The sequence below is a fragment of the Rhamphochromis longiceps genome, linkage group LG11 (assembly GCF_057381845.1).
Source record: "Rhamphochromis longiceps isolate RC_006_pf linkage group LG11, R_longiceps_female_GT1.1, whole genome shotgun sequence".
Classification (NCBI taxonomy): Eukaryota; Metazoa; Chordata; class Actinopteri; order Cichliformes; family Cichlidae; genus Rhamphochromis; species Rhamphochromis longiceps.
This window is the reverse complement of record NC_140567.1, coordinates 29,512,273-29,531,009: the sequence shown is the minus strand read 5'-3', so window position 1 is coordinate 29,531,009 and position 18,737 is coordinate 29,512,273. Positions and strand designations below refer to the sequence as shown.

At 43.4% G+C, this 18,737-nt stretch overlaps 1 protein-coding gene across 1 annotated transcript; it reads right to left on the bottom strand.

Annotated features, from left to right (window-relative positions):
* Positions 1-290: 290 nt before the first annotated feature.
* Positions 291-17,412, bottom strand: fam110d (family with sequence similarity 110 member D). The gene is made up of 2 exons (XM_085423534.1): positions 17,239-17,412; positions 291-3,208 (listed from the first exon to the last, which is right to left on the bottom strand). Exon 2 carries the CDS (start codon positions 2,484-2,486, stop codon positions 1,143-1,145), a length of 1,344 nt encoding a protein of 447 aa, XP_085279660.1. The 5' UTR covers positions 2,487-3,208; positions 17,239-17,412; the 3' UTR covers positions 291-1,142.
* Positions 17,413-18,737: the final 1,325 nt, after the last annotated feature.

Sequence of the window (18,737 nt, the reverse complement as noted above, 5' to 3'; positions counted from 1 at the left end):
CACAGTCACAGGACAGACAGGGTGTTTATTCCTGTTTTCATTCCTGAAACTCTTAAGCTTACCCAGCAGTGACCACTGAATAGGTGTGGAAATCTGTGAGTGGGTCACATTAAATATCCTGAACACTGATCCTAACTAAGGGTTGAAAAATGAATTTCAAATAATGAAAACTAGCTAAGCATGGCTCCTTTTTTTTCAGGACAAAGAAGCTTCTTTGAATCCAGCTCAGTGATTAACATTATATGAGATGAAATATCTGTAAGGAGTCAAAACTATATTTCTATGTGTCATTTCCTCACTCTGTCCAGTTCAGTGCATTAACAACCCCATGGGGGTGCCTCACATGTTTGTTCCAACGCCTGCGTTTAAGGAGTAAAAAAAAAAGAAAAGCGACACACAAACTAAACTGGGACAGATTCGAATGAGGTACTCATGGTTCACTTCACACTCACACAGCATTTTTCCTGTTGGAAAAAACATAGCTTAGTGGTTTTCCATTTTAAATTAGTCATTAGGAAGAGCGGTGATGTCAAGGAGGCTAAGCTGGGTTGACTGTGTCAAACAAACACACACTTATGTGCCTTGTGAGGATTCACAGGGGGCTCATTTCAAATCAGTTCTTATCTGGTTATGCAAATAAATGAAAAGAAGCTACAAATGGAGAGGACAGTAATCCAGCGCCCACTCCACACACACACTCATACACATTTATGATAATGGGGGAAAAAATGCGACGGAAAATAGCTCCATTTGCCATAAAGGTCACAAAACACTTCCTTAGGCTCTATAAATACAACAAATCAGATTGACAGGATATAAGTATTAGCAGTTATTCTCTAATTTAAAGAAGCTGTGACTTTGGAGTGAAGGGAGCAAAGGTAGATGCGTGTCATGAAATGCTAATCCTGTGAATGTTGACCACTGAAACAAATCCAGCGTCTTTGACTCTCGTTTGAAATGTAAAAATTCAAATCATATTTTGAAGCCAGATTCGATTGACGAAACTGTTTGAGCCTCAAAAGTTAAAAAACCAAACAATGTTGCACTCTGTTGCAGCCCACAGAGGATAACGTACTTTAAATTTATGTGAACTACACAACACCTACACAGCTCTCAATGGCACAGGGATCCTTGTCCAGCTATCAAACCGTTGATTCTTTGGGTCCTTCACGGGCGGCGTTTTTACACCCGTAAAGCCATTTGATGACACGAGCATTTCTCTCAATTATTGACACGCCAGTGGGAAGCTGCTCAGCCAGCTCCTCCTCAAACAGTCCATCTCCTGAGTGGCGGGAGAACTCACTGGGCTCCGAGCCTCCACAGACGTCCCCGCCCACGCTGCGGAGCGCCAACGAGAGAGTGTCTATAGAGCTGGCCCCTGAGAGGAAATTCTGGCGACCCAGACGCTCTACCATATCTATGTCCAGCCCGCAGAAGTCAAAGAAATGCTCCTGCTCCGATAACGCTACTGAGCAGCGCAGATGTAAGTCTGACTTGGAGCGCCGCAACTCTCCAAACTGTCTTCTGGGTGCCGGTGGTGACGCTCGTTTCCACGGGTCATTCTCATCGTCATGCTTGTTTGAGTGGTTTCCATTGGTAACTCCATCGCCGGTGCCATTTGTAAAGCCATTCTTAATCTCTTCAAGCGTGCAGCTTAACCCGGAGCTGGGGGCAGACTCTGGGCTGCGCTCGTGGTCAGTTTTGCTGGACCTCCTGCTCCCCGGTCCCCCGTCTGGCGCATCTTTATCGTTGGTCCAAGACATGCGAGAGTCGCCATCCCGGGATGACGCTTTCTCTTCACCGATGACCATTTTCTGGATTCTGCTCTCACCTCCACTACTCTTCTCCCTCATGGATCCCTGGAAGAGGCGGCGGACGAAACTGTAGCCCTTTATCTCCATGTTATTGTTTTCTCCCACCGCTGTACTGCTCGGGCTCTTGCACTCTTTTTTCTGCCGGTAGATGACGAGGGAGTCTGGCCTCAGCATGCGTTTGCCTGTACTCCTTCGGAGAATGGGAGCGCTGTGTGGCGCTACCAAGGTGTTAAGTCCAGGTGTGCGCGGGCTGGGGGGCGCATTGTTCACATTGCTCCTGTTATGTGCCTCAACATCGACAGAAGTCCGTCTGTTCTCCTTTCTCGAGTCATCGTTTTCATTTTCGTCTCTTGCAGCGAAGGAGCCACAGACCGGAGGGAATGGAGTGTTGGACGGACGCTGTGGGGGAAGATGAGGCGTCAGGCTTGCAGGGATGGTGATTGCTCGCCGGGGTGGCGGCGGTGGGGTGGCACAGGGTACAAGTACAGGCTCTTGCTTGGTGTTGATCACCTGCTGGCTTTTAACATACTTGGCTTTGTCTGCCTCGAGTCTCTCCACGGCGCTGACTGAGCGGCCGTGACCGCCGCCATCAATCTGCCTACGCAAGTAGTCTGGACCCTTGTTGAGAAGCCTCAGAGGTGAAGGAGATCCAATTGGCGTTAGGGGCTTCATGTTAATTCACCGAGCTGGAAAAGACATCAAAACCGCAGCCTCCAAACTGACTCACAGCTCCCGACGTCCCACAGTGAGCTGTTGTAAGCTCTGTGAAATTTCAAGCCTAGTGGGAGCGTTTAGAAAAGTTTCTAACTATAGAGGACTGGCAGCTCCCATTCCTGTACTCACAGCTCTTAAATGTTTTTTGAACAATAATAGACCAAGTAGCAATTCAGGAAACCACAAAATCCAAGATTGTTGTAACTTTTTCTATAGATAGCCAACTGACTCTTTGTTGGGCAGTGTAAGAACCCAGGCAAATTGATATCTCTATCCAGTATTTATAAAGGCATCTGGATAGGCAGGGAACAGGGAAGTCCTTTTTTGTCAGCCTGAAGCTCTCCCAAATGAGATGCTCCCTGCCCACAGTGCAGCAGAAATAGCAGGCAGGGTGTAGTTTGAAAGGGTTACTTCTTCCTCCCCCACTTTTTCTTCTCTCTTTTTCTCTACCAACAACACCCTTCACTGTTGATCTTTTCAGTGGCGACTGCCGGGAGAAATTAGATATACCAGCCTCAAATATTTGCTTTGCACAGGGCGTTTAAGGGACGCCAGGTCAAGACTTTTGTTTGACGCCCGTCGTGGTTGAGCTGACTTGAGGGTGGCCGGCACCGATGCACTTGATTTGTTGATGGACAGATGGCAGAGAAGCAGTTCGCATTCTTCACCTGTGTGGACCCCTGGAAGAGGCAGAGAGAGAGAGAGAGTGGTTTTAGTTCTCAGTGCTACTTTCAAAGGCAGTGGTGCCTTAAGCCGATCATAGATTGTGATTATTTAAAGCTGGAGGGGGGGAGCGACAATATCCCGTCATTGATGAATGAATGGAAACATGGATACAGCACTGTTTGCTGTCCAGACAGGATGATGACATGTCCGTCTCCACCTGTTTTCTGAACAGGAAGGCAGAGAGACTCATTATGATGTCCTATTAGAACAATTGTTTCAGCTGTGTTTATGACTGCAAACTCAACATCCTTTATTATTGATCACCGAAAACACAGGACAAAAAAACTAGTCGCGATACTAATTCCTCTTTTTGTCACAGCTATTAGACTCAAATAACATGATGTGTAACTGGAGAGGCAAAAAAAAAAGAGTTTCTGACAGCTTGCTGTAGCTTACTTCTTTAAATTAATGCAAAATAAAGCTGGTGAACACCTTTGAAGGGATCTTTTATAGCCACAGTAATGCTGCTTGTTATTTAAATGAAAAACCACTACAAAAGTTCAGTAAAGACAGTAAAACTAATGAGGCATGGCACCGTGACAGATGTTGCTTTTTTTTAAAAATTACTATGCTCTGCTTTATATTACATTTTCCTGCTATATGAGGATTTGGTGGAGCAAGCGGGGAGGAGGGTGCACGTGCCTATAACAGCCTCAGCCTGAGGAGTATTTATAGCTTTACACCATCCCGGCACAGTTATCATATGTCTATGTATGTGTATATATGTGCGTGTTAGTGCATGCGGTCATGGGTATTTGTTTCCTGTAAGCATTTCTTTGTGTGTGTGTGCCAGCACAAGGCAGCGAGGGGCTGCCCTGTAAATGAAAGAGGGGTGCATGCAGAGTTTGGGTGCTGTGAAAGCCTTTCTGTCTGAAAAGCAGCGAGTGTCTGCCAAGTGCAAGCTGGAAAGCCAAAGAAGCCATCTTTAAAACCTGAAGCTGGTATTTATACTCTGGGGCCACAGGTGGAGCGTGTTTTCAATTCACCTTCCCTCAAAATGTATTAAAAGTCCATCTGGGGAGACAAATGCCCCTTGTGGTGTGTTGGACAGCAGGAGGGTGTTATACCGTTGCGCTTACTGTTCTCTCAGGTCCCTCAAGTGTCATCAAATGCTATTTTGGCTTTTCCTTCACAAAAGCTAAAACAATGAATGACCAGGAAAGAGGATCCGTGTCTCCAGTCAGGATGAACCACATGACACCGGCAATAGCAAAAACACCACAACATATACTCCTTTCTTATATTTTTGACTAATACTAATCAGATAACAGAGTGACACGAAACAAAGAAAACAATAACACACATAATTTATCCAACTATTTATAAAACTGGAGCAGTTTCTTGAAAAAGTCATACATGCACACTCGCATGTTATTATTACTTATTTTCTTGAAACTGAAATCTTCTGAAATCATATCACTTTAAACAATTTTTTACTCTATGTGCGTCTATTTTATTTAACCTCTTAATGTAAATTATAACATTCATAAGTTAAAAAAATATTTTCATATTTTTGTTTTACAAAATAAGCAACTTAGCTTACATTAAATAAACATCATTATAGCTGATTACATCACTTTCCAATTCCTGTGTTTCAATCAATTTTTTTATATGTTTCTTTCTTTTTACTCTTGTGCCTCTAACTGCTAATATCAAATTGTTGATATTTAAGAAGGTGAGCTAGAATTTCACCAAACCTTCTACCCTTATTCAGTCTCCATACGCCTGAGGAACCCTGTCAAATGGCGCTATAAATTACCTGACGATGGGGGAAATGGCATACCGGCTAGTTTTTCCAGATGTCGGGTATGTGGGAGCTCGGGAAAGTCAGCCATTGTTTTGGTAGGTTTTGAGAAAAATCACAACAGGTGTGGAAGCTAAAAAAACCCAAGAAAAATTGGTGGAAAATGTGGAGGAAATGAGGATGCAGGTTATGGTCTGTGGTTAGAGTTATGGGGTATTTATTAGGCATCTTTCTTCTTCTTTCTTCTGATCCCCATCTGAGTTCAAAATAAAAAAATTGAGAGAGTAATGCTACCACAGCGTTAAAGAAGATTATCGCCATAGGAGCCTAAACTAAGTTGTTAATGCTAACAGTGACTTTCTAGTGACGGGGTGGAGTTAAATATAGAAAGAAATATGAAGAACACAAGGACAATATATGAATACAAGAACTGGTAAATGTCAGCTAATCCTTGAAAACCACAGTAATATGCAGTATCTGTATTTGTTCTACTTCCAATGCTTTTTGTGTTCTCTTGTGATGCCAGTGTGCGTTCAATGAATGTGACATTAGGAGCATGAAGAAAACAAGCCACTTTCATAAGTTACGTCTTGCTCAAAGTGCTATCTGGGACATCACATGACTAAGTGAATCACAGTGGTTTGGAACATAATATATGAATGAACAACTGCACTAAGAAGACTGTCATTGGTGTAAGTGTTGGGATTTATGGCCATCTTTAGCTCCATTTCTTCAATCTTGGACTTAGGGTAGCTTTGCAAGATTTCACAGTTCAAGATAATCCTTATTTGTTTCATACTGGGTCTTAGTGCAGTCCCTCTAAACTCATCTCCTTCTCTTCAAGCCAACTTTCTACTCATTGGCTGCCCCTCACAACCAGAAGGTTTAGCAGGCTTCTGTTCACGGCTAATGATGACGACCATACTAACCACTCACAATGACATCACACAGACCCAAGAGTGAAAAAAATGCGTGAGGTCAAAGCCTGAGCTTTTGTCTCACAGGGATCACTTACTGATGTGACTGTGCTTGATATCCACATTAAACCATTATGACTGTAATTATATGAATAGTAGCATCAGAGGTCATTTTTTAAGGCATTTATCTGAACATAATATAATAAAACACTAAAACCGAAATCGGGAAAACCAGAAAGAAGGAACACACATGTGCACAAAACCACAGGGGACACCAGTGACTCAACTGGGATTTGCTGGAGAACAATAGCTGCCATTAGTTCTTTTGACTATAATGAGCCAAATTAGTACCCAGCACCTTCTCCTGTGATCTTGAAGCTTGTGCAAAGCATGAGATAGCCTTGGGATTTTCTCTCGTGTTTCACGACTTCTTTTGTCTCTCATTGCAGGTTGTCATTAACCTCTAAACCCGTCCCTTCTGTTCTCGTCTCTACAGTGAACATCACCCCACCTTCTCCTTCCTATTGCTACCCAAGCTCATTTGCCTGCACTCTCCTGCGTTACTTCCCACTCTTCAGCTCCTCTGCACATGCTACAGGGCTTCTCTGCCCTTTCATTTCACTCCCTACTCCATCACTCTCTTCTTGTAAACATATATTTTCCTTCTCTCTTTCTATCTCTTTCCATCTCCTGCTCCATTTACTGTTACTTACAGTGTGATCTTCAAAAGCTTTTTCCCATCTTAAGCCAACATATATTTGTTCTATTTATCAGAACTGACTATGTGTATGTATAGCAAAGCGGGCTCCAAACATACAGGCTTTGCAATGAATGTTAAACATCACAACATGAAAAACAAAAAAAGAATAAGAAGAAACTTAAAGACGGGGTGAAAAGCCAACAATCGTAAAAGTGAGCTGAGACACAACAGGAGTTTGATGGTTTAGATTGTACATATAAAAACTGACTGAACTAGTTTTGCTAGAATGAAACCCAGAAAAGGAAGTTCAAACTCTTGGGGAATTTCTGTCAGGCTGCAAACGCATCCAAATGTCAAAAATTACAAACACTGCCCACCAGATTCCGACATGTAGGGACAAATGTTTCAGGCACTGTGAAAAAATGATGAATTACAAATAATTACAACAGCCTACAGCTGTTTTATCCAACTACAAGGTTGTAACAAACTAGAAGAGTCTGCAGAAACATCAAACGTGTGATGCAAAAGTAATACCTGGGACATGCAGCAGAAAGCAGAGCTCCAAAAACCAGACATCAGTGAATTCTCACATCACCAGCTCTCCATGTCTGTGCAATTTCCATCGATGTGTTCTTTAATAAAACTCCTCTGTCTGTCTATCTGCCTCTCCTCTCTCGGCCTTTCATCTCTCCCGCATTTCCCCTCTGTGAAGCGGATGGACCATCCTGCAGGGGAGGCTTACCCAGGCGCCCCCATGCAGCTAAAGAGGAACCAGATGTTTTGTGTCATGCTACATCAAAATGCTTGGACAGAGACCTGTCATGGGAAGGCACAGTGGAGTTCGTTTTTCTTTTTAATCAGCAGCACTGTTTGTGCCACATGCATTTGACCCAGTGAGAGAACAAAGCGGGTCACATTTAGGCCTCGTTATCAGTTATATTGTCAGGTGGTTCTTCTTCTGAAAGTGCTGCCCCAGAAGCTAAACACACAAAAAGACCCAGGAAGTGTTTGTTTGCTTCAAGCGAGCCTCTAGAAGGATAGCTTCATCGAGGCATGCTTGGAAATCCAGAGAAAACCCAGCTGGTCCTGGATCAGAAGGTTAAAGGAAGTTTCTCTGTGAATTATGTATTTAGTGAAGTAAACACATGATAAGATGTTAATAAATTCAAAAAGACCACCTTTGAAGCTCTCGGGAGGTTATTCTGCACCTGTCAAATTAATCTTTGGACAGATGAGGGGCATCTGCTGCTGACAAAGAGCCAACTGGCCATCTCCAGCATCTTCCCTCTCTTTCACTGTCTTGCATTTCTCCCTTTCTTTATATGAACATCTGGCACAACTATTAAGGATGACAGTGACTAACAATCCTCCCTAATGGACTGAAATGTCTCAGTGTTCAAACGTTAACCAACGCTCATTCAAAGAAGACTTTATGTCATGACGGAGCATCTGCACACATAAGTGTCTCTACAGTGTGGATAAAAGTGTCTGCCACTAATGAGCCACGATTCATGACCGCAGGCTTCGGTCATTAACCAACACTGCAAACACAGGACTCAAGAAGTCTGTCGTGGGCCAGGACAAAGCAAAGGAGGCGTTGTCTTCTCCCCTCCAAACAAAAGAGACAAACTGGGCTGTCTTCGCATCATTAACGGGCTCCAACAATGGTCTCCTATAGGTAAGTCAGACTTGGTCTGCCTCATTAGTCAGGCAGGGAAAAGAACAACATGATGACAATAAAATGTAAGAGATTAAGACACATGATAGATAGGCTACTGCCCCCCTCAAAAACAAAGCCAACTGTAAATCTTATCATGCCTGTGAGGCCTTCAGTGCTATTAGCCACCTGATCTACGGTTCGAGGCTACGCAAGGGATTTCTCCGCATTCATGAGGAGCAGCAGCAGGCCACCTGGGATGGCTTAAGAAACCCCCAACCTGAATAGACCTCTTTGCAAACTGTAAACTGGACAAGATGCGCTCTAAACACACTGCTCTGGCTCTTTTGTCATTCAATGCTAATCATCGTGGGGGCAACTGAACATTGGAGAGCCACGCCAAAAACATGTACTCAGGCTAATGGTGGGTGTGGGTACAAGTACATGAGAACTGGATACAAAAAAAGCCAAGAATGAAAAAAACAACAACCCCAAAACGAAACAGGGAAGACTGTAAAAAGATTTGACCTTATCTGATAATCAGGTATTAGGAGCATTAGCATAGTTATGAGCTAAAATTCAGCTAATAAAGGAAGATTGCACATATACGTACATACCTAAATTATCTCAACTTACTATTTTACATCATCACAGCTGGCCAACAGCACAGCTAATAATTAACTAATGACTTCATTACACTTAAAGTCAAGTCTTTATTTGCTGATTTTACATAATCTTGTAGTAGAAAATTAAGCACACAATCAAAGCACAGAGGTCTACCCAAGGCAGCAAACGACTCACAATAAACCAAAGCCTTTTGAACATAAGTGCTAATTATCAGTCGATTAACTCTGCGCTCTGCAGCATAATCAATAAAATGAATTAGCCTATTTGTAAATGTTGACACAGTTCTACTTTATAGCATTGGAAAAAACATTTTAGCAGTGGAAAGCAAAGGTATTATATTGCATATAAGAGTCGGGCAAAGTGTAACAAGCATTATTTGTTTATACTACACTGGCTAATCAGTCAAAATATGATCATAAGTAGCTTAATTAATAGAAGAGACTGTAATTGTATGTTGAGGTAATCAGTAAGAGAGCTATCACCCTGACATTACAGTAATTTAATTAACATTGTGCAATCTCCCCCTCCTATTACAGTCATTATACTGGAAGCCAAGCCTTTATCACGGCTGTAACACCCAAGCAGTGCTTACGCCGATAAGGCCAGCTCCAGGATAAAGTGTGCATATTTATTTATTTTTTTTTATCAACAGGCAGGGCAAGTTCCTTTTCTTTTGAGCACAGGGCTCAGGAAGGCTTCTGTTACTTGTGATTACCGAATAGCTCTGAACCATAAAGTTTTATGAATCACTATTTGCTTTTCCAGCTATAACATTACAACAAAGCAAAAAGAAACGCACGTAAGCTTTTCCTGTCAAAGTCTCTGAAAATAAAAGGCATCTTAAAATCTGCTCTCCATCGAGATAGAACGAGGACGCTATTTTATCATCCGAATGCCAATTTTAAAACTTAGAAAGTTTATAAGTGTAAAGATCTAAAGTTAGAGGCCTGTGATCCGTCCACCAGGTGCCAAGTGCGTGGAAATCTAATAATCCACGCTATAGAGAGACACCTGAGCCTGCCAGTAATGCAGGAATGTTAAGCTGCCTTATGATACCTCACTGTGAGAAATGTACAGAAAATATATGATCAAAGAGAAATACCCAGACAATGCAGGCAGGGATCCACATAGACACTGGATTAAAATGATAGTGGTACAGTAAAGTAATCATTGTGTAAATGGGCACTTCTTCTGTTTTATTTATGGGGAAATTACCAGTTATTTGGAGAGCAGTTGCTAACAGCACAGTTATATAGTCCATTTTGCCTTTGTTATTAACAAGGAATTGATTTTTAACTGTCCCTGTTTTCAGAGCATTGATCTATTTACGCACATGAAAAACGTGTCCTACAAAGGCAGGTCACCCGGCAGTCAGACTGATAAAGCCCTTTGTTCTGACATCTCAAATGTGAATATAGGGCACAGGAAGGAAGCAGCAGCAATGCGGAGACCATGAAATGTCCGTGAAATCCAGCGACAGGCAAAATAATTGTGGAAATTGTGCAGGTACTGAGTTAAGCCTTGATTATACTCTGTTGCGGACACTGACAGCTGGAGGCCCGACGGCCGATTAGCTATTCCTGTTTAACTTCCACTTGAAGTTGACCGCCTGGGGAGCATGCGAAGTTGGTGCACTGTGATGTAAATTCTCCACAGAGAAGTTGGTAGGCACGTGGACAAAACCCCAAACCTCGCGCTAATACCGAGTTCCAGATTAGGTCGAAGTCGGAATTTCCGAGTTCCCAGTCAGAATTTAAATCTGAAAAGCCCCCTCAACTACTCAAAAGGTCGGACCAGTCCCACCAACTCCGAGTTAATAACCCGAGACGGCTGCAGTGAACATAAACAGTAATAAAACCGTAAAACTTTTAATCTGTTTTGTATTTGTGAGTTGCTAAATAAACCATATGCAGAGCACTGACCAGACTCTATCCATGAAGGAGAAGCAGCTGTGTTTTTAACTACAAATAAGTATTACCCTGTACTGCTAGTGATACATGAACTTCCCAAGAACCAAAACACACCCTTTTTCTTCTCACTTTTCCAGCTTTACTACTAGAATACACTATGTTGGAAATCAGGAGTGACAATACTCCCAAATACTGACATTGACACTTTTTTGCAAAAATATTTCTGGTTGTATTGGAGTCTCTGGGAAAACAGACCTTGGATCCCTTGTTCTGTAGCCTCAATAAACACTTTCCTGATTACTTTATGGGCTTAATCACTAGTTACCATCAGTCAACATCAGTCTAAGCAGAGATTCCCAGACCTCCCTTTCTCCAGCCCTGTCCTCCAGCTTTTGTGGTTTGATCCCAAGGCACTCCCAAGCCAATCTCTCCACAGTGTCCTGGTCTGCCCTGAAGCTTCTTAACATTTGCACATGCCTAAAAGGATCTCACCTAGGAGATGCCAGAACCACCTCAACTTGCTTCTTTCATTATTATTAGGTGGCTCTACTCGGAGCCCATCCAGAATGACCAAGCTCCTTACCCTACCTCTGAAGCCTTGATTATACTCTGTTGCAGACACAGTCAGCTGGGGAAACCATGACCTAGTCGTCATTTCTCTTATACTTCTTTGAAATCCTCTTGAAGTCTATAAATTCTCCATATAAGAATCCACAAACATCACAAAAGACAGGAAGGCCCGTCGGCGGACATCGCACAGCCTTCACATTCACTGTCTGGTGACAAAAGTTACGTCAGTCCAACCCAAGCTGACCGAAGTGAATCCTAGTGCATGCAGAATGTATAATAAAGGCCTAAGGGACAGCCTTCGGAGAGAGCAAATTTGCCCCTCTTGTATCCACCATCTCATTTTTTGGGTCACGACCCACAGTTTGTGGCCAAAGATCCACCGGTAAAAGCTTCGCTTTGCCTTCCACTCTCGTCTCTTCTCTCTTCAACTCAATAAACCACGATGATGTTCATGTTATAAACTGTGGCTGTTCTAAGAATCCGAAGGGACTCTTAAACAACCTGTTGTCAGCCAATAAACGTGCTTTGACTTGGATGCTTGCCACGTCCACTTTCAAAACACCAAAATATTGACAGTGAAGACTCTCACCTCGAGGGTTGGGTTGCATCAGCATGGTTACATCCATCTTTTATACTGTCTATGATCCAAACATAACCTGTTTTTGTGGGGGACACGTGTACATTCAAGGGGGAAAGAAACCGTGTAGCGTAGTGTGTGCAAGAGCTACGTTTATAGAGTTAGTACGCACATATCCCAGCGCTGGACGGCATTGTTTAGTAAACTATAACCACCACTGCTGCTCCCTCCACATGCCAGTCTGGATTATGTGACCAGCAATACAAACCACTGTGACCTAATGTGTGTGTGCGAGTGTGTGTGCGGCACATCCCCGGACTGGGAATGCACTGTGCAACTCAGGGTAACAAAGCCCTCCCCCCTCGAATAAAAGCCTGCCCGGAGGCTGTTTATACAGTACAGTAGAGAGGCATAAATCTGGACATGTCCCTCAATCTCCCAGAGTCTTAAATTATGAAGCAGTGTTCTCACACTGTGAACCCTCATTAAGCTCTCAGCTGGTGTGAATGCTCTGAGAGACAGCTTTGTCTGGCCAACTGCCAGATGTTTTATTTCACAAAGTCGGCACATTTTTCCCTCTGCCAGGCATACGTCGGCTTCACCAAAGCGACAAAAGAGGCTTTAGCAGCAACTAAAAAGTCAAAAGCGGTGTTACATCAAACAGTGGTTTACCTGCCTTTTTGCTGACTGAAACAGTGCAGAAATATACTCTCCACAATGACTGACTAAAAGAGTTTACTGACAGCTAGATGAGTAAGAGCGCACAAGAATTGATTAAAGCCGTGTGAGAGCACAGGGGCCACATATGAGCGAACAGCAACTCAATCCAGAACTCCAAGTTAAAGTAAAAGGAAAGACAGCCAGAGTAGCATCTGTGTAACCCCACCCTCTTTTCACACACAGGGTTGCTAAAAGGACACTCACGAAACCCTTGCAGAATTATTCTAAGCACATGTTGCTGATGTTAGCGGTAAAAGGTTAGCACTAACTTGTGAGTACTTGTGACAGGACTGTTTGGGGTCGGTTAAGGCTTAAAGCATCTCCAGCTGTGCCTTGTCCCCAAACACTGGGTCATCTGTAACTATGGTGTCCCCGAGCCCATCTACTTCCTCCTCCTGCATCCCCACACATTCTCCACCACTTTAAATGTGTCAGCATTAATTTGCAATCAACACGGCGGGGCGCAAAAGTTTGCAACTCCAGATGAAATAAAACGCTCTGCATGCCGCTTCTTATAATGTAAACTTTCTCAAACACTTCTGGTGATTGGATACTTGAAGGTTGCTCATCCAATTCAGCTTTAATCCAGGAAAATCCCTGGTTTAAAATCCCCCATATTCAGTGTTTAACAGTGATCATTAATTATTTAGGGGTAAGCAGTCAAAAAGCGAATGCAGCAAGACGGCCGTATCAGGAATGTGTGAGTGCAGTTTGATTTAATCTGACCGACACAGCTCGAAACGTAAGCAAAATACCCCCTAAATCTAGAAATACTGCAAAAGCTAAATCCTGACTGCCACAAAAACTTTTAAAAAAGAGATCTTTTTATAGCTTTGTGATGTCTACTGAAACCCAGAGAGAAACTAGGCCATTAAAAGAAACGTCACGTGCTAAAAACATGCACGTCCAATCCCAAGAAACCACGAAAAGGACAGATAAGTTTGAAATATTCAGTGTGAGATGCCACAGATCAGAGTCCAACACTCATCTATTTCAAACTCACTAAAATGAGGTAACTCCTCCTTAAAAACTGCAAGAATCACCCACAGCCTCCCACACAAAGACCTTACACTAAGCTCTTCTGTTTGTCCTCTCTGCCATCTATACTTAGTTGTTAACCTTTGCTGAACCTGCCAGCTGTCTTCTCTCATTACCGATCAACCGACCTGCTTCCCGACTAACAGCACCCCGAGTGCCACGGAAAGACAGCCTTCGATTTGTCCCTCTTCCCTCCTCTCCTCCCTCGCTTCTGTCAGAATCAGAAAACATCTGGAAGAATCCGTGCAGTTGTATTGGCGGCCTCCTCCTCTGTCAGTGGGAATGTCCAGACTCGTGTCGTCTTCCTCACGGTCGAGCGGACACAGCGTGGCACGGCTGAGTGTGATGGGATGTGGCAGAGCTACAGAGGCGCCCAGTCGGACTGTGAACAATTACAGGGATGTGAGAGCAGCGGGGAGAAGGGCCGCTCTCACAGCTGTCACCCACGCACACACAGGGGACCGTCAGGAGATGGAGATCTGTCAGATCATGTTTCATGATTTCGTTGCTCACAATGAATTATAAATTGAGTTCGGAAGCCCGTGGAGATGGAAGTGATGTAATGCTCTCAGGTCTCTGAGAGTGGCAAGACTGATTATAATAATCATTATGTCAAAAAATTAAGTGCAAAGACTCAAAAAAGCCTGAAAAATACATCAATTTGATACTTCTGCGAATATGATTCCACACTAGTTTGCAAAAGAGAAGAAGCTCGCTACATAGATGGTAGGTTTCACTTCTCCTTTCAGCCAACTTCATGCCTGTTTGAAAAGGTTTGTTTTGTCTCTGGATGTAACTTAGAAGCTGAGTTTATCGACAAGCTCTTCCTCTCTTACACGCAGTTCCTCCTGAAAACTGTTCCCAGAGACTTTTGCCACAACGGCCCAAACAAGGCGACAAGGAGCAATAAAAGCTAAATTATAAGCCCGACGGTTTGTGTGAGAGTGTTTGAAGTCTCACACAGTTGTAAACGTCAAATGTCTAAAACCAGCTGCTGTTAAACAACACACACACACACACACACAGTCACTTAACGCAGTGCCAGGGGGAAGATGATGTCATTAGCAGGGCACATTTTCCCCTCTAATTAGAAACTCAAGCTTCACGCCGTAACTCGGGGGTCTTTACATGCAACAAAACAGGGTTTAAAGAAAACAAATGTTTGACATGGCCTCTTAAAAGGCTGCGTTTTCAAGCCCTGCTCTGCAGGAAAGCAAAACCGAGCCTTGAATTTTGATAAGAAACACATGAGTGGCCCATTGTGAACTAAAACCATGAAAAATCCTGCGGCTTCTGCTTGTTCTCTGCATTCAGCTATAATGTGGTCAAAACTCAATCAGATTATGCACTTGTGCAGCCTCGACAAAAAAACTCTGTTCATTAAAAACAAAACACGGAGAAAGTTGTAAAATAAAAGACTTAAAGATGAGGAATCTAGCTGTCCTGTGATATAGGCTCAACTTTTTCACCCATGCTGCAGAGAGATGCTAGATCTCAGCTCCTGTTTAAATGCTCATATTGTGAACATGCACATTACGTCAAACCAAACTCTCAAAAGTCAGAAAGTGAACATGAGTCTGCATGCTCCTCTAAGCATTGCATCAATAACACCATCATCATAAATATCCCTGCTGGTGCTATGAGCCAAGCGGGAAGGCAAAGACCCAAATCACATTTTATTTAGTCATGTTAATGATGTCAGGGCTCCTGTCAACACCTCAGACGGAGACTGCAGTGAGCAGCTCAGCGCCCCTGGGCTCTCTTTCCGCTTTGTAACTGGAGGATGTATTCTTGTCTGCTCTGTTGGGATCAGCATCAAACACAGATGCAGCTGTATTACTGCTGGAAAATTAGCACACTGCCACATGAATCCAGGCACAAAACTGCGACTGTTTACGACCGCCTCTGCACTGTAATTTTGCAAGCAGGTATTCAGTCAGAGAGATGTTTGCGCTGCGCACTGAATCGTGTGTATGCAGTTTGAATGATTGATATCGTCAGTAAGCGTTTAAGACCTATGAATCACCGTAGCCGTTGGGCACGGTTCAGCATGGTTCAGCACGGAATTCGGGGATTCAAACAAAAGTGTAAGGTAGTGAAAGGTAGGGAGGAGACGGAGCTAAATCTACCTATTGAATAGAAGGCCTGGAAAGTGATTCACCAAAGACTGTGTGGAAAATTTGTCTCATATTTAAATCTTCACTAACATCCTTAAAGTAGTTAGAGAGGAGGGCTAGCACATCTGCTGAGGAAAACTCACAGTGTGCTCAGCAGCAGCATTATGGCCACGAAAAGCTCTGAGCGTGTTTGTGAGAAGGTACGAGCGAGAGCAACATTTGAGCCACTTCGTGAGCTGCATCAAAAAGCACGAATCAAACCTCCAGCCACTTATCGCAGGCCTAACCGGCACATGCTCACCTATGAATCCGAATGTGTTTACAAGACATGTGTGGTCTGTTTAGTCTGACTGTTAAGTTGTTTATGCTCCTGACCCCACGCTGATCAAACCAACTCAGGATGCTTGAGCCCTTATGAAGAGAGGTGGAGCTGCAAGGGTGGAGGTGGGTCAAGGTGGAGGTGACCCTGAGGGCACGTGATTGTCTCCTTGGAAGAGACCGTCTTTTCACTTTAGAGTGGGTGGATTGCATAATGCTCCTCCCCAACTTTTTTTTCCTATTCTTTTGAAAGTTCTCAAGTAGCACCGTCTTAGTCTTTAAAATGAGCTCCTATAGTTTTAGTCGTGGTCTCAAATGATTGGCTGGTTACAAGAGAAAAAAAAAACCTTGACTTATAAGGGTTACAAAATTTGTCTTTGCTGATTAGATGCTTGGAAACCAGATCCTCATTTGGGCAATTTTCCTGATTTCATCCAGATGAAAATATTCAGTGCAGATCAAAGCTAAGCAAAGACCTGCTGCTCCAGGCCAGTGGTATTTGCAGTTATTATCAGCTGGACTTCAAGGTTGAGTTAAACCAGGGCGTCCACATATAGGGCTTACAGAGCACATGATCAATGGATGCACTTGCCACTTACAAAAAAATGTTTATGGTCTTATCAAACAGCTACCTAGAATCAGATATCCATTACAGAAAAAGCCAAACAACACATCATAAAGTTTCCAGACATAATTCTTGACTTGAAGAAGTCCTGTAGTAAATATAAAAAGGAAAGCACACACCCTGTTGACTAAGGATTATTAATATTTAACCTATTTTAATCCAAGAATACCTCAGAAGTGCTATCTGGGAGGTGAGTCTCTGGATTCTTAGTTAAGGAATAATAATGAACCAATAATAGATACCGACTTATTTAAAGCCTGTTTATTCTTTGCCATCTGTTTAACCCGTAACTGCACGCTTACTAAAATAACTCACTGAGAGTACAAAATAATCACTTAGCGGATTGGTCGATTCCTGTCCGAGTCAGCCTGATCGGTAAACTTCCAACATGTCATAAATCACCGTCAGCACAAAAATGTTATTAAAAACCGAGCGGTGGAAGCCGTAGTTCTGTCCGCACTCACCACATTCGCTCAGTTTATCCACTGTTGCTGTTGTTGTCTTTGAAATCCAGTGAAGGTGTGGAGCTCTGTGACGGACACACGGTCGGCGTGGCGCTGCGCTGTTCGCTCTGCGCGGTCTGCTGGCGCACTGACGGGCAGACGCACGGCAGCGGCAGTAAAAGAGGGAGTCCCGACCTCCCCACAGCGGCGGGGGTGGGCAGGTATGACGAGGCAATGTGAAAGATTTTCAGGGAGAGGTGTTATCTGCTGAACCCCCACCCTGTCCTAAGATGATCTCATCAAACTGTTAAATCACTTCACTTTTATTACTAGTTCTTAAGAGTAGTTGTTTTATTCAGGATGATTGGTTGTGCTACTCGCACTGTTACCAGTAATCCAGCATTTGATTGGATTTAGTCTTTAATCATTATTGTTTTCTTGTAGATGGATCTGACTAATTAACACATACATGCAATTACCATGTAATACATGTGACCTGTTGTCTTAAGTTTAAACATTTTCAGAAATATGTACTTTTCAGTGCATTCACATTGCTTTTTTTTTTTTTACATCTTGTGTTCCACTTATTTATTTGTTGTTTTAGCTGTAGACAGTTTGTGATCAGTTGATACCAAATTAAAAAGCTGATCGATCTGTTGCTCGTTCCCTCTTATCATCCTCCCTCCTCCTGTGTTTTTGTTGCTTGTTCTGCAGCTCAACATGACTCGCTCAGAAAGGTCAAGCGAGAGGGAAAGAGAGCGAGAGATAAAGGAGTGATCTCCACATTTCACGCACACCTGTTTCTCATTCCCGAGCTCATCACTCTTGACGGAGCGGACAGGCCGGTGAGGAAGCACGGTGTAGCAGAGAGCCACTGGAAATATTTTACTGAGAACATAAACAGGCTCTGAAACACAGAGGTGCAAAAGGCTCCACCCAGAGTGTATAAATCATACGCAGAGTCTCCTCTCCTCCAGTCATTTGTGCTGTGCCGGCTTTGGCAAACACTTTACACGTTACATTCAACAGAGCAAAACTCATCCAGTCAAGCTTCTATGTAGCTCACAGGGTAAGTGTTGAACTGATGTTTTAAAATAGGAAAATATGCAAATGTGAACCATAAAAATAGCAAAAGGGCTCAACAAAGCCTTAGAAGGTTATCTCTTTTAAAACGAGATCAAGAAACATCTGTATTATAAAGGAAAGACACTTCCAGAATACAAGTTCCAGTTTCTGCAGAGCTAAGCTTGCACAGTACATTTGGAGCACCTTGAGATTGGAGCTGTGGCTTTTGTTTGCCACATCTGGGTGCCGTAACACGATCTACCATTCCTGTTCTCTGACCTCTGCCCTCACGGCAAAGACTCAAGGAAGCCACACTTCCTGTTGAGCGTGGTGCGCGAGGTGGCGCGTGACCCTCAGCCTTGTTTGACGCCATCCTCGCACCCAGGAGTAGGCCTACATTCACCCATCTCTCTCCACTGCTGTGTGGCTGTGGATGGCCGATGCAGCAGGTGGCA